At 37.0% G+C, this 12,388-nt stretch overlaps 1 protein-coding gene across 1 annotated transcript in view; it reads left to right on the top strand.

Annotated features, from left to right (window-relative positions):
* The window catches only part of LOC102824286 (ATP-dependent RNA helicase A-like), a 35,477-nt gene that overhangs the window by 17,997 nt on the left and 5,092 nt on the right, over positions 1–12,388 (top strand). The window contains exons 12-20 of the mRNA XM_006872557.1: positions 400–541; positions 971–1,053; positions 1,949–2,105; positions 4,717–4,817; positions 6,144–6,357; positions 6,504–6,598; positions 7,307–7,380; positions 8,921–9,073; positions 11,660–11,820. Coding sequence (XP_006872619.1) covers positions 400–541; positions 971–1,053; positions 1,949–2,105; positions 4,717–4,817; positions 6,144–6,357; positions 6,504–6,598; positions 7,307–7,380; positions 8,921–9,073; positions 11,660–11,820 — 1,180 coding nt within the window. The remainder of the gene's footprint in view (positions 1–399; positions 542–970; positions 1,054–1,948; positions 2,106–4,716; positions 4,818–6,143; positions 6,358–6,503; positions 6,599–7,306; positions 7,381–8,920; positions 9,074–11,659; positions 11,821–12,388) is intronic.

Below are 12,388 nucleotides of genomic sequence, written 5' to 3'. Positions count from 1 at the left end.
TGAGTTACAATAGTGAAGAAAGTACAGTCATAATAGATAGGCAAAGAAGGAAATCATTCACATTCTTGATTTGTAAAATTTCTAAACTCTCTTTTCAGTGTCACAGGCAGTACCAAAGAAAACTTATGTGCTGTCTCCCATCTACTACTTTGTGAAAAGTTCTGTGGAGTAATTTGTACAGTATTGTAGAAACCCTGGAATCAGGATATTTTGCAACATGCAAATTAGCAATTTTCATCCTTTGCTATAGAATTGAGTTTTTAAAATTTTGCCGCTTCTTAAAGATTTCAAATCTTGTATTACTCATTACTGAGTTCGCAGTTCAACAGGTAGATTTAATTTCATGATATTAATTTTGTAAGTTTAAGTCACTTTTTTGTTTTGTTTTGTTAATCTCAGCCCAGGCGAATTAGTGCAGTATCTGTGGCAGAGCGAGTTGCATATGAGAGAGGAGAAGAACCTGGAAAAAGCTGTGGCTACAGCGTTCGATTTGAGTCTATACTTCCCCGCCCTCATGCCAGCATAATGTTTTGTACTGTGGGTCAGTAATGTTTTATTTTGGTCTTATATTTGGGGATTGCAGTCTATTATTAATAGGGAGAATTTGATAACAGCACAGGAGTCAGTTTCAGAATTCTTACGTGGAACTTTTGGTAATTTACTAGTTTGATGAAATATATGGTGTTGTATTATAATCAGCTTTAGTTACTAGAGGTTATATTTTTTAATAGGAGATCTCATGCTGATACATCTGCAATCTTGCTTTTGTAAAAATTTCAAGCTACGAAACAAGGGTGGTTTCTACAGGACACCCAAATGTGTTAAGTGCCATCAAGTTGGTTCCATTTCACAGCAATCCTATGTAGGGTTTCCAAGGAGGAATTGATTTTTAACCACTGACCCCTTACTCTAATGACTAATAAGTATAGAAACTTATTTCTAATTGTGTTCCCCCTCCCTCCCCCCAAAGGTGTGCTCCTAAGAAAACTTGAAGCTGGTATTCGAGGAATCAGTCACGTAATTGTAGATGAAATACATGAAAGAGACATAAATGTAAGTAAACTAAAAGGTACTAATTCTACATCAGAATGGATAAGTTCTGTGTATCATAATGGAGATAAAGTAGAATTTCATTGCGTATTTTGACCTTATTCCACTGTTCATACCATTTGTTGTATATAAAAACTGAACATTATCCACTAAGAGTATCAGGTTTTTCCTTTAAAAGAAACATTTTTTTTTTTTTTTGAAGTGAAGACTTGTAAATGAAATGTATCTGCAGTGGTGAATCCATGTCATCACCAATAATGATTTTTTTTTTTTAAACAAAATTTTGTTACATTCCTTTGAATATCAGTCACAGTTTGCTTGCAGATGTCCAAACATTTATGCTCTACCAAAGTGAGTTGGTTCCATAGTCGTCTCAAACTTTTGAAATACCAAGTCCATTGTAGATTATTTCATAGGCCATTGCTTCTGCCACCATCTCTGTTGTTAACCTCTTTTCTGGTTAAGTAACTAACACTCCTCATGCGCCTCTCTCTTGATGGTCCTTAGATGATGCTTTTTTTTCTCCTCTGCTTCTCCCACCCTCTATAACTCACTTCTGCATAACTGATGTTAAAATACAGCTATTTCATTCCGTTGAAACCTTTTTTTCTTGTACATGCTACCTAAGAAACAATTTCACTGATGTCTTGCATTTGGATGGTTGTGTGCCGTGGAATCAGTTTCCTCTCATAGTGACCCTGCATAGGTGTTTATAGGAACAGAAAGCCCCATCTTCCTTCCGTGGAACCACTGATAGTTGTAAATTGCTGACCTTGAGGTTAGCAGCCTGATTCGAAACCATTAGGCTCTTTATATTGCATATAACAAAGGTATTCTTTAAGGTGTATTTATGAGCACTCATTTTTTCTGCAATTCTTTTCCCTATTTTTTTTAATAGACTGATTTCATCTTGGTAGTACTGCGTGATGTGGTTCAAGCTTACCCTGAAGTTCGCATTGTCCTCATGTCTGCTACTATCGATACCAGCATGTTCTGTGAATATTTTTTCAATTGTCCCATTATTGAGGTTTATGGAAGGACTTTCCCAGTTCAAGGTAAATAATGTGTTGTGAAAAGGTTTGAACATCTTTTGTGTCCTAAGAATTGGATCATCTTTATCTTGGAGATTGGAAGAAGGATGGAAAAGGATTCAATGTGTTGTAATCCTTGTATATTTTCTTACTGTAGTAGTTATTTTTTTATTGTGGTCTGTGAAGTGGAGATGAGGTTTTGAGTAGAAAGAGGTGATTTTCATTGAGTTATGTGCTAATAATTTCTGAACCTGCTGTACATGTGTACTGGGGGTGAGAATATGTAACTGGATGGTAGTTGGTTTCTTTGTTGGAGTGAGGAAATGACAGTGAAACATGATCTGGGTTTCCATCATAGGATATAAGTAAAAACCCATGCTTATATGTTAGGATGTTTTAGAAATTAGATACAAGTAGCAAATTTAGCTATAAAGTTAATTACATCATTTATATATGTGTGTCATTAAACATTACATGAGGGGGCTTCAGAGAGTTTGTGGAATCATGCTATTTTATTTTTCCATGAAACATTTTGTAACACCCTCACATTTTCTGATTCTTTCTGATAAGAGGGCAATGGCTTTCCAGTAGCAGAGACCATGTATGTGTAGCTCTCATCTTGATTCTATACTCTAGAAAGGGTCCACAAGAAGTCTTATTTCACTGGGCAAGTTCAGGAACCCTGTTTAGGTATTCCATTCAGTTATAGGCTGAAGATGGGCTATTGATGTTTCTGTAACTGTGTTTCCCGTGATTCCTTTCTATCACACTTTTACAATAGTAGTCAAGGGAAACCAACTTTGAAACAACAGGGCTCTACGATACAAGTGTCAAAGTATAGTCTGAATGGATAAAAGAGGGAAATAATGTTGAAGTGCCTGACTTTCTTACGGATGTTAGTTTCCCTTTCCATTATTTTTTTCTTTTTATTCTATAAACCTTTCAAAACCCTTTTGTATCATACTGAGGTTAATGCTTTCCACAATATAATGTGGCAAAATTCTTGTATCAGCCATTCGTCGCACAGCACTTAGCTGGCTTTGACAATTTATTGTAGTGGCCACATAGAGCTCAAGACGCCATACAGAATTGGTCAAGGAACAGTTCATCTAGCCAGGACAGCCTCTCAGCTGTTCCATAAGCAGGCTTCTCTGCACAGGCAATGTTAAAGTTCTTATTTGAGCTGTTGATAAATATCCCCTAAGGACACTAGAAGGCACTCAGCTGTAGGTATGGATCAGCCAGCAAACCTAACACCTAAATGAGTACTTGGAGAAAACGCTCCACAAAATAAGGCTTCTGCCTAGAAGTCTTTGGGTTTTGTTTGTTATATGAGCCAAGAAGTCCAGTGCTTTGTCTTGGCTGTTTCTTTTCTGGACATTAAACGCACAGAGATCTCTGCATGCAAACAACCCTGGCTCTTAAATTTTGTTGGTAATGAGATCCCCTCTCTCTGACTATAATACAGCTTATTTTATACCTTAGCAGGATGACAAAATTGACAATTCACAATTAGCCTTATTAACAGTCACTTAAAACTGACTCATACAGGCTGTTCGCAATTCCACCCAGCTTCTCAGTATCCAGACAAATGAAAAAGTGATTTGGGAATAAATTACAATGATACGGTTGGAAGATACATTAAATAATTTCTTGACCTGCACAGCCTTAGCAGACTTTTTTTCCCCCAATGTCTCTTACATTCCATGTTGTTTGTTTGTTTATTTTAATGTGAATTACATGATAGTTTACATGGGAGAACTTTAGCTTTACATTCATTCCATCTTATATCATCTCACTGCCATGGTTCCAATCCCCTCCATGCATCATCACCCACCCAAAGGATATATCCCAGAAACCTGCCCCCTACACTTCCCCTTCCTCCCCCCAGTTTTCAGCCCATAGTCCCTTTCCCTCTCTGGGTCCAAAGTCCCCAGTCACCTCATCACTCCACGTCATCATCTCTGTCTCCATCTCAGGCATCTTTGTTTCTCTGGGTAGGGTCCCGCTCTTGGCTCTTCTCCGTTGATGGTCTCGGAGGCCTACGCTCTAATCCTGGAGAATTAATCACTCCCTTCCTTGTTACAAAACTTCCACCTTTGCATTTCCAACCCTCATAATCCGTCCTGATAAGCATTATTCACTACAGTATTGCGAGTTACCCATCTGTATCTCCTTTCATCAGCTCCGCCCAGACAGATTGAATAGTACCTACTGGAGAGTCTGCCTTCTGCCATCTTAGCAGACTTTTTAAGGGTTAAAGCATAGTGCTTCTACTCATAGATGGTTGATTGGATATTGTGCACAAAGGATGCTCTAATGGGAGACACGAGCATTGAAATTACACTGCCACTGGAATTTCTTGGCAGTTGGTGAAGAATCAGATTGAAGGGGATACTAAAGTATGACTCAGCTGTTAAGCACCATTGAGTTGGTTCCGACCCAAAGCGAACCCTGTATAGGATTTGCAAGGAGCAGCTGGTGAGCTTGAACTGCTGACCTTGTAGTTCAAACAGCTTTCCAGTCTGGTGCATTATCCCACACAGCTCCACACACCAGGACTCCATGAATCAGTAGATGATTTTAAAAATGCTCCAAGTTGATGGTAATCTAATGACTGATTTGTTTTTTATAGAATATTTTCTGGAAGACTGTATTCAGATGACACACTTTATTCCTCCACCAAAGGACAAAAAGAAGAAGGAGAAAGATGAAGATGGTGGAGAGGAGGATGATGTAAGTAGAAGGCTTTTCATTATGGTTAAGCAAGGCTCAGAACTGGATCATTAAGGGTTGGCCCCCCTCTCAGAATTTGCTTTCCTGATCCAGACGTACAGAATTAATCTACATTTCACAAGTGACTTCCAAGTATACTTAATGTAGCTTATCCTTAAATAAGTATCATGTGGGCATCTTGTTAAACTGTAGATTCTGTCAAGTATACTTAATGTACTTTATCCTTAAAGAAGTGTCGTGTGGGCATCTTGTTAAACTGTAGATTCTGATTCATTGCCTCTAGGGTATAAATTATGAAAAGCAAAGAGTATAAATTATGAAAAGCAAAACAGCTTGTTTTAGTATGAAGTGGGGAAAAAGAGACCAATTGTACCAAGATTGTTTCTCCTGATTATCAGGAGTATGACTGACAGCCACGTTGTATAGAATTTCCAAGGAGGTTGTTGAGATTTCTGATAGATTTCAGCAAACCTTAAAGAGCAAAATAGACTATTAAGAACTGTTGATCTACTCTGGAAATTAGCCAGTAAAAATGTTAATAAATTACAAAACCAGAACAGGTCCTCAGGCAGGATCAGTCACTAGATGATGGTAGATCACACTCTACAGCTGACAAAGTAGAGGGCCAATAAGGGCAAGAAGGACTCTCGATAAGGTAGTTTGTCACAATAACCACAGTGATTGATGTGATTAATTTTGATACGGTTAATATGAAGTGAGTTCAAAAGATTTTTGGGTCATTGCAATGAAAAGAACAATTTCCACACCAACTTTTGAAGCCACCCGATTACATCAATTTAGTGTACACACAGTCTTCGGGTGACGTGGTAGACAATATTCAAGAGGGAGGTTGGCAGGAAACACAGTGAGGAGTGCATAAATTAAAGGAAATAGAGGTAATTAATTACTGTTAACTAGTGGTAGATGGAAGAGATTGCTATCAATTTAAGAAACCAAGACGTATGATTTGTTGAATGTATTCTGTAATTGTTTGATAAATTCAAAATGGGAAATTCTCCCACGAACTTATTAAAGCCCTCATCTCCTTTTACAAAGTTTAGTATACAGTAAGTCATTCAGTTATGTTTTAAAAATGATTAAAGTGGCTTTGAGCCTTTTCTGACACCAGAGAAAGACTAAATAAAAACACATTTGTAACCTGGAAACTGCTTGTATCTTACTCCTATAATACGCTCTGCATTTTTGGAAATGAAATTTCTATATGCTGTAATATTACTCAATTGTAATTAATGGTATGTCTCTGTCTTGAATATATAGATCAAATTTACAAACTATTTCTTGACTTAATCTACCTATCGTTTGCAGACAAATTGTAACCTGATCTGTGGTGATGAATATGGTCCAGAAACAAGGATGAGCATGTCTCAAATGAATGAAAAGGAAACTCCTTTTGAACTTATTGAGGCTCTGCTTAAGTACATTGAAACGCTTAATGTTCCTGGAGCTGTATTAGTTTTTCTGCCTGGCTGGAATTTGATTTATACTATGCAGAAGCATTTGGAAATGAATGCACATTTTGGTATGAGGCTTGTACTTCACACATAATATATATAGAGAGGAAATACTTCAGTTTCTACCATTTCCAGTATATAAAAATGTAGAAAATTGTGTTTTGAATTAAAGTGCACCAAATGATGACCTTTTTTAACCTGTACTGTATTTTAGGGAGCCATCGGTATCAGATTCTTCCTCTGCATTCTCAGATTCCTCGAGAGGAACAACGCAAAGTATTTGATCCAGTACCAATTGGTGTAACCAAGGTATGCAATACAGTTAATGTGGTACACAGTATTACAATTATGAGGTTGGAATTGACATAGATACCAAACCAGCGTGACCGCTTGGTTAGTAATGACCTGTTAATACAATAAAAACAGAAAAAGAAATTTGTACAGTGGGTGTTCAGAACATTCATTGGAATGTGAAAAGTTAAGAGGTCTGTCTAGCCCCAGGAATGGGAGGGATTAGAGAGCCATTTCACCTAAGGCTGATGTAGACTATTGCCAGGAGTGTGGAAAGTGACACAGATTCAAGTTGTCAGTCAATGTTCTTTTCTTTTTGAGCCTTGCATTGCTGTTTTCAATTCATTTAAGTAATTTGGTTCACATTCAACACAAAATTGTCTTTTAATAAAGACATTTTTAGCAGGGCATTACCTGAAATTTCCCCCTATTTTGTTACTCTTTCCGGTACACTAAATTTTACTATTTATGGTCCATTCCGGTCCCCTTTGAGTGAACCTGGAAGGGCTTTGAATTAGCCGTGATTACAATTCATCAAAATTCTACTCAAAAAATTTTAGAAAACACTTTTATTATTTGAGTGTATTTATTTTTTATAATCCATTTGCTGGATGAATGTTGGAAGACCTGTAATTATCTTGTCTTTGATTGCAGAAACAAATGAATCCTTTCAAACATGATAGGATTGTTTTATTAAATACAATATTTCTTGCCATTTCTTCACAGGTTATTTTGTCCACAAATATTGCTGAGACAAGCATTACCATAAACGATGTTGTTTATGTCATTGATTCCTGCAAGTAAGTACTACTTGACTCAATAATACCTTAAGTATCTACCTTTAGTTACCATGATTAGAAATTAAATAACTTCTGACTGATTCCCACTTGATCTGTTTAGTGAGTCCTGGTGTGGTGCCCGTAGGATAAGGACTAGATTGTTAATTACAAGGTAGCAGTTCTAACCCACTAGGCACTCTTTGGAAAGAGTATATTGAATGTTGAGTTAGAACTGACTCAGTGACACTTAACTGTCTGCACCTGACACCTTTAAGAATTAAAGTATTTTTAATGTTTTGTTTGAAATGAGTGTAAGACACAAGGCATTGTATACCAAATAATTAGATGTTCATTTCTACACAGAAAAGAAAGCAAATCTATATGCAGCCAGTTTGGGGTTCATAGCTCTCCCAGGATTTTTTTTTTTTTTTTTTTTTTTTTTTGGGAGAAAACCACCACCACTACCAACAACAAACAAACACATTACAGTCCTTCCTTTGGTGTTGTTGGGTTTGAATGCCCACATTATGGTTAGCAGTCTAGTGCTTATACAGTACCACCAGTGCTTTTAGTGCCTACGTCAAGTGACATTGAGTCTGTTCTGACTCACAGCGACCCTATAGAGGGTTTCTCAGGAGTGGCTAGTGGATTTGAACCACCAGTCTTTGGGTAGAAGTCCAGTGTTTATTTTGCAGCACCACAGCAGGACTCTTTTAGGATAGCATTTGGCTCTCTTGTGCCAATCCCATATCATTTGGTAGTCTCTGCTTATGTGTATGCTCTTATAAAGGACTATGCAGATACTGTTAGATCAGTTTTAGCAGATAAACTTTGGATTGTAACCAAAAGTGATGAAAGTTTTGAAGTATAGGTGTGTAAGGAAAAGAAAGAAAGAGTCTTGGCTTCAATAGCAGGCAGGTTTATTGAGTAATCCTGGGAGGGGTACTCTTAAGACACCAAAGGAGACCAAGAGCCAGTCTGTTCCCTTACAGACTGGGGTATTTATAGTCCCTGTAGTCTGGGTATAGTTCTGACAAGTTTACAATGGGCAGGGTATGGAGATTTTCCTGAAACCTGCAATTTCCGGGGGGTGGGGGTGGGGTGTCTCCAGGTATAACAAAGACCCAAGCTTCCTGGGTCAGAAGCTCAAGCCAAGCCTGAACCCATTCAGTGTCATTTGGGGTAGTTGCAATGCCATTTTGTTGATCAGGCGCAAAGTCCTTCAAGGTTGACTTGTATAATTGTAACATAACTTAAGTGCATCCCCACACCCTGCTTTTAATTCTTAACGTTTACTTATTAACTTAATATTTTAACAAAGACAATCTGGAGTTTAGGTAGTGGTGTTTTCAGATAAGGAAAATGAATCATTGAGGGATAGTATTAGCTTGGCTAAAGTCATTTAGCTTTTAAGTGGTACATGTATATCATCTTGTCTTTTAGTAGTTTGACAGCAATGAGAATGCAGAGTTAGACTGCCAATTCTTTCTTGTGCTGGTCACATACAGGCATCACAAGTCGTATACTGGAATTAAACCCTCGTTGCTATTTATAATTATAGGCAGAAAGTGAAGCTGTTTACTGCTCACAACAACATGACCAACTATGCTACAGTATGGGCATCCAAAACAAACCTTGAGCAGCGGAAAGGTCGAGCAGGCCGAGTGCGACCTGGATTCTGCTTTCACCTCTGCAGCCGAGCTCGTTTTGAGAAGTAAGACTGATATCCTTATTTTTATATATATATATGTTGTTGTTGTTGTTGTTAAGTGCCATCGAGTCGGGTCCGACCCATAGCGACTCTGTACAGGGTTTCCGAGGGTGTAAATTTTTACGGGAGTAGAAAGCCTCATCTTTCTCCCGCGGAGTGGCTGGTAGTTTCGAACCGCTGACCTTAAGGTTCGCAGCCCGATTTGTAACCACTACGCTACCAGAGCTCCTTATTATATATATATATATAGTTATTTAGAATATATACAACTAAACATAGGCCGACTGTTTATGTACATTTTTGATTGAAAGCTGTGCAGCCATTCTCATCCTCCTTTTTGAGTTGTTCCCCCCTCACTCTCCCAATAACTCATTGTCTCCCAAGTTTTATCACTTTGGTCCCATATAGATAGATAGTTTTTGATAGGACATACTGTTCAAGGCAGGCATGTTTACTTGTTAAGCTTAACTATTCTTAAGATAGTAGTTCTTCCTGTTATTGGTTACTCTCCTTAATTCCAGGTAAATAGAGACCAATTATTGTACCTGGAATGTAATCACGTGTAAGATTTTAAGACCCTGCCACTACACGGCAAACTAGGTTGAACAAAAGCACTAAACATGCTATTTGGCCAATTAACTGAAGTGTGTGAAGAAACCATAGTCAACTTGACCCTTTTCTAGTAATGTGATTTTTCCTTGCTGGCCCCGCCTTCACCCAAAGCACTAATAAAAGGAGCTCTGCTAGCATAGTGATTATGAGATAGGCTTGTTAAACACCTCAAGGTCAGCAGTTCAAAATTAGCAGTGCTTCTTTGGGAGAAAGATGAGGCTTTACTGCTCACCTAAAAATTGACAGCTTCAGAAATAATGTGCAGGGTTTGCTATGAGTTGGAGTTGACATTTCGGCCAAGTAACCACCACCAACCACTAATAAGTTTGATTAACTATCAATCTAATGCTTGAGTAGTGAGTTAAATTAATTTAAAATGCCTTTAAACATTCTTAAGACATAAATGTTTCTGGTTAAATAAATTGGAGGGAGTTTAACTAGGATAAGAATGAAATCAGTAATTGGCAGTGTTAGCATGGTTGATTTCCTATTTTCTGATTACAACTCTTTGAAAGGAGTATATGTAAATATAATGTAGGCATTGTGAATGTTTGTGGACTGGTTAATTTTCTGAAGTTTTAAGTCAAAAATAGTGCTACCTTTTTATTAATAAATTTTCTTTTGTTCAGTGTTAATCACTTCAAGTGATCATATCACCTCTTCATATGATCCTCATTCTTAAGTGGGTTATTTGGATAAGGAAACTTTCATTCTTGTTTAGTCGCCTAAATGCTATGTATTTTTCAGAGCCCAGACTGAATGCCAGCTCTGAATTTCCTGTCCCGTTTTCATTTATACTACAGTTGTCCCCTTTTAGAAATGCTTGTGCATGGTAATGTGGAGAAAATTCATGTGGTAGTCAGTTGATAATTAAAATAAGGTTTGTGTGTTAATAATAAGATAATGGACAAACTAATATAAAATACCCTGAAGAAAAGTCTGAAGCTATTTTATACTGGTTTTGGTGTATGTATGTTTGAGTGTTGCTAAGTGCTGTTGAGTCAGTTCTTAATCATAGTGACCCCTGCATAGAGTTTCTAAGAGTGTCTGGTAAGCTTGAACCGCCAACCTTGGCAATCCAGTATGTTAACCCACAGCACCACACCAGGACTCCCCATGTTTTGATTATCAGAAGTTTAACTCAAGCAGTGTTCAAGAACATTTGGAAGATAAATTTTAACTTGATTTAAAATATTTAACTTTGGATTGTCTTGTGAATTGAATAAACAAGTTGGTATATTTATTCCATGTAGCTTGAAGTAAAACCACTTTTTGTATTAGTCATAGTATACATAAGATCATTAATAATTCTGTTGGTTGGGAAATTGATACGTAGTTTTATATAAGCCTGGGTAGGACTTGGTTAAAATCTGTTAGTGATATTGAAATCACCTGTAAATGATTACCCTGAATCTTTACTAAAAATGATTTGTATAGGGAGTAAGTCTGAATTAGAATTCTAAAGCTCTGTATATCAATATAGTTTGTGTCTAATATGTAATCTTAAACCTCTGTGGTCTCTAGTCCTCATTCTATAATTCTGGAGAATTTCTATAAAATGACTTGTTTTTAATACTGTTTCCTTAAAAAGACATGTTGTCATTTTATAATAAAAATTTGAAGGATTACTTTCTGTAAGATCTTTCCAGTATCATTAATTATATGTACATGGGAGAAATGAGATGATAATCCCAAAGCACCTTGTTAGCATTTCAACCCACATGTTTCAACAGCCATAGGTACAGGAGGTTACATACATGTAGGGTTTTTTCTCCTCCTAAGTGTCCCTCATCTGAAACTGCCATAAAGTAGGTTAAGGTCACCGAAGTCACCACTCAACTTGCTTAGGATCTTTTCAAGAGAGAACATCTTTGGTAGTAGATGATAAAATGACAGGAACACTCTTATTCCTATTCTCTAGAGATTTTATTAAACTATATTCATAAAGGAATGGTAATTTTATGTTTGTTTTTTTAGGCTTGAAACTCACATGACCCCAGAAATGTTCCGAACACCATTGCACGAAATTGCTTTGAGCATAAAACTTCTTCGTCTGGGAGGAATTGGTCAATTTCTGGCTAAGGCAATTGAACCTCCTCCTCTGGATGCTGTGATTGAAGCAGAGCACACTCTTAGAGGTATCTGTAAATAAATACTCTACCTTACACAGATTTTAATTATACCATCTGTCTTATCCTAGGAAATAATAACATAATGGATTAAATAAGGTTTGGTCAACTGGGATGTGATAATGAAGCTACTGATGGTGTGTCATACATACTTAGTGTAGTCAGTATTATAATGGACTACATTATAGAAGAGGATAACAACATGAGTCTGACTGCAGCAGGAGACAAAGGAGAGTAGAAAAAAGGGAAGGCTATTATCTCCTCACCAGTGTGTAAAAATTAGAGTCTCAGTCACAAATGAGTACCACAGTGTTTTCTGTACATTTTTAAACTGGATCTGCAAGGGACTTTGAAAAGTTAGTGGGAAAATGCCATATTACCATGTTGATTACAATGAAAGAGTGTAAAGTGGTAGGAAAAAAGGCTTTGGGGCCAGATTGTTTCATTTTTCTCTTTAAAAAAGACAGAAGACTAACAAGTAAATTCTTAGGCTGCCATTATAATTATTGTTGCATTTAGAGACTATATTCAATTCTAGACCTAGTTCTTTCTACTGAACAGTTTTTACTGGTCATTA

The sequence above is a fragment of the Chrysochloris asiatica genome, unplaced genomic scaffold, assembly GCF_000296735.1.
Source record: "Chrysochloris asiatica unplaced genomic scaffold, ChrAsi1.0 scaffold00203, whole genome shotgun sequence".
NCBI classification, from domain to species: Eukaryota; Metazoa; Chordata; class Mammalia; order Afrosoricida; family Chrysochloridae; genus Chrysochloris; species Chrysochloris asiatica.
The sequence above is the reverse complement of the archived record's forward strand: the minus strand, read 5'-3'. Positions and strand labels throughout refer to the sequence as shown.